This window comes from Gossypium arboreum, chromosome 5 (assembly GCF_025698485.1).
Source record: "Gossypium arboreum isolate Shixiya-1 chromosome 5, ASM2569848v2, whole genome shotgun sequence".
Classification (NCBI taxonomy): Eukaryota; Viridiplantae; Streptophyta; class Magnoliopsida; order Malvales; family Malvaceae; genus Gossypium; species Gossypium arboreum.
The window spans coordinates 14,598,140-14,600,582 of record NC_069074.1 but is presented as its reverse complement, the minus strand read 5'-3'; the positions used below and the strand labels follow the sequence as shown (position 1 = coordinate 14,600,582).

General features: G+C 35.2%; 1 protein-coding gene across 1 annotated transcript; it reads right to left on the bottom strand.

The window, feature by feature from the left end:
• Positions 1-2,133, bottom strand: LOC108452149 (putative cyclin-D6-1). The gene is made up of 6 exons (XM_017749904.2): positions 1,572-2,133; positions 1,387-1,473; positions 1,101-1,196; positions 794-995; positions 554-684; positions 1-446 (listed from the first exon to the last, which is right to left on the bottom strand). The coding sequence occupies exons 1-6, from the start codon at positions 1,749-1,751 to the stop codon at positions 174-176; spliced, it is 969 nt and encodes a 322-aa protein (XP_017605393.1). The 5' UTR covers positions 1,752-2,133; the 3' UTR covers positions 1-173.
• Positions 2,134-2,443: the final 310 nt, after the last annotated feature.

Genomic DNA, 2,443 nt, shown 5'->3' with positions numbered 1-2,443 from the left:
TTGCCTAATGTCTCTCTTCTGCAAAATTTGTTATTTTATTTTATTTTCTTTTCTTTTCAAAATTTTAGTAGTCAAAGAAAAGGGCAAGAAAAATAAGGAGCTTAATGATAGTGTGCCATCTCACTTGCGAATTGCCATTCGTGGCTTTTTTTTCTCTTTCTAGCTGCAAAATCTTATTCACATGGTTGAAACTGGGAAATCTTCATTGTACTACTGTGGTTGCAAAACCCATTCAATTTGCGACGCTTGATTTCTCTGTTTTCGGGTGTTACAGTGGTTGCCATGGTGCTGTTGGTACCCTCGTTTTCTGATTTGCTGCAGTGGCAGTCCAAAACACTTACTGGGGTTCTCGTACTACTTGAGCTTGACACCATATCTACGATTGATTCGCTCATTTCATTATTCACCATCTCTTGCATTTCATTAAAGCATTCCATCACCTTCTCCTGTCAAAATCATCGTTTGATTGTTTCATTAATGTAAACTAATAGGAAATAAGCAAATTCCCTCTACTTTAAAACTAAATACAATTAATACTATTAAATTTGCTTACTTCGTTCACGTATTCACAAGACAAAACTGAGGTTTCGAATGATGGAAACTGCAACGGGAATAGCTCATGACATGCCAGAAGAAGAGCCGATGCTCCAATTATTGATGGTTTGAACTCTAACAGATTAATTTCTGCAAAAAAAAAACAACAGAGTTTTCCTCATGAGTGTTTAAGCTGTTTTGTCATAAAAAAAGAAGAAGAAGATATTATCAGAAACGGTTTCATGTTCTGTTTTGTTACCATTACGAGCTTGGAAGATTATATTGGTTGCTCTGTCTTTCAATGCTTGTGTCAAAGGTGGATCTTTAAGTTGGAAAAGAGACACGAAGAAAGTGATAAAAGAGAAGGGTGTTATTGATCTCATTCGCCAATTCAAGGCATCAAGAACCAGAAGCTCCATTCGTTGGATAGCTGGGGGATCAAACATGAATCCTTCATCTCTCTGTTTCACCTTTATATTATTAGTCTTCTTGCATGAAGCAAATCAAATTAAGGAGATGAAAATTTAAGCTTTTTTTAATCCAAAGGGAATTGTTTTTTCTTTTACCTGGAAATCAGAGAAAGAGAAGTGAATTTCCTTCATCTTTGCAGCCAAAGAAATGCAAGCTATCACAAGGAGCCTCACAATCCATGGATTGCCTTGCTGCAAGTTCAAGATAATTTGCATTGATGTTAGCACAAATTGTTTCAATGCATCAACCCAGCCTCTGTTTGATTACCGATAATACAAAAAACGAAAACTCTGCATCTTATTCAAGGTTTTTGGGTTGAAACTTCATTTAACGATAAAGATGAAAAAGAGAGAATATTTATTTAGCTTGAGTAAAACATACCGGGATTTCCTGCCAGGAGATGAACCGATCCATGTAGTTAACAGCCAGGTATTGCGTGTAAGGATCCAGGTTACTAGAATACTGTGCCTGACAAACTAAAACAAGTTTACAACAAAATGCAAGAAAATAAAAGACAAGAATAGTAAACAACATTTTAACCAAAAAAAAAAAACAGTATGGGATACCTGCAAAATGAGAGAAATGGCTTCCTGTCGGAAAGAAACATAGAAGTCACTCGTCTTTAAACATTGAAAGTAGTTGTAAGAAGGCATATGATCAGATTCGGAAGAGAAAAGAGCTGAAATGGTATCAGATTGATGTCCATCCAAGCTTGTCAACGGGTCTTCGAGATCAAACTTATCCATATAAATTCTCTCTTCGCTTTGATTTCCCTGGTACTTGTTTTGAAAATTCCGGCTGTCTTGTTTTGGTGTAAGAAGTAGTGTTGGAATTGTAGAATGAGAGAAGAAATAAATGGTGAGAGAGAGCGAGTAATAATGATGGAAAAGAGAAGCTTCGCTTTCTGTGCAGAAAAAGGAGGAGAGTGAGTGAGTGAGTCACTGTGGAGTGCTCAACATTAGTTCTGAGTCTTCTCAGTCTCAGTAGCAGCTGCTCTATTTAACTTATATGTGCCTTGGTCCCTGCTGCTGCATACCCTTGCCTTTCTCTCTTTTTCCTTGGAAAAGAAAACCATATAATATAAATTACATATATAGAATCATACTTGTGTTGTGCCCACTTTTTCTTCTTTTAACAAAGACTGTAAATTCTTTCTAGTCTTTGATTACACATTTGTTGCATAATTTAATCCAAATTGAGTTCCAGATGTTAAAGCTAAAGGGTAGTGCTTTTGAAAAGCTAAATAATGTTCGGAGAAATGGATAAAGGTGCCATTCTTCTTTAAAATTTTAAACAATTCAATATTAAGACTTAGGTAGAGGGTGAATCTTCTTCGCCAATGGACCAAACACTAAAATTCAAAATATTTTTCAATTAATTATAACAAAATTAATATGTACATGTTAACAGTAATTTTATAATTATAAAAGGATTGTAT

What these genes read in the sequence shown, in the direction of transcription:
- LOC108452149 (XM_017749904.2), bottom strand. Translation starts at nt 1,751, where the DNA reads ATGGATAAGTTTGATCTCGAAGACCCGTTGACAAGCTTGGATGGACAT. An exon ending in TCTCCTGGCAGGAAATCCCG is followed by an intron (nt 1,197 to 1,386) that starts GTATGTTTTACT and finishes TTGAACTTGCAG; the next exon opens with CAAGGCAATCCATGGATTGT. An exon ending in AATCTTCCAAGCTCGTAATG is followed by an intron (nt 685 to 793) that starts GTAACAAAACAG and finishes TTTTTTTTGCAG; the next exon opens with AAATTAATCTGTTAGAGTTC.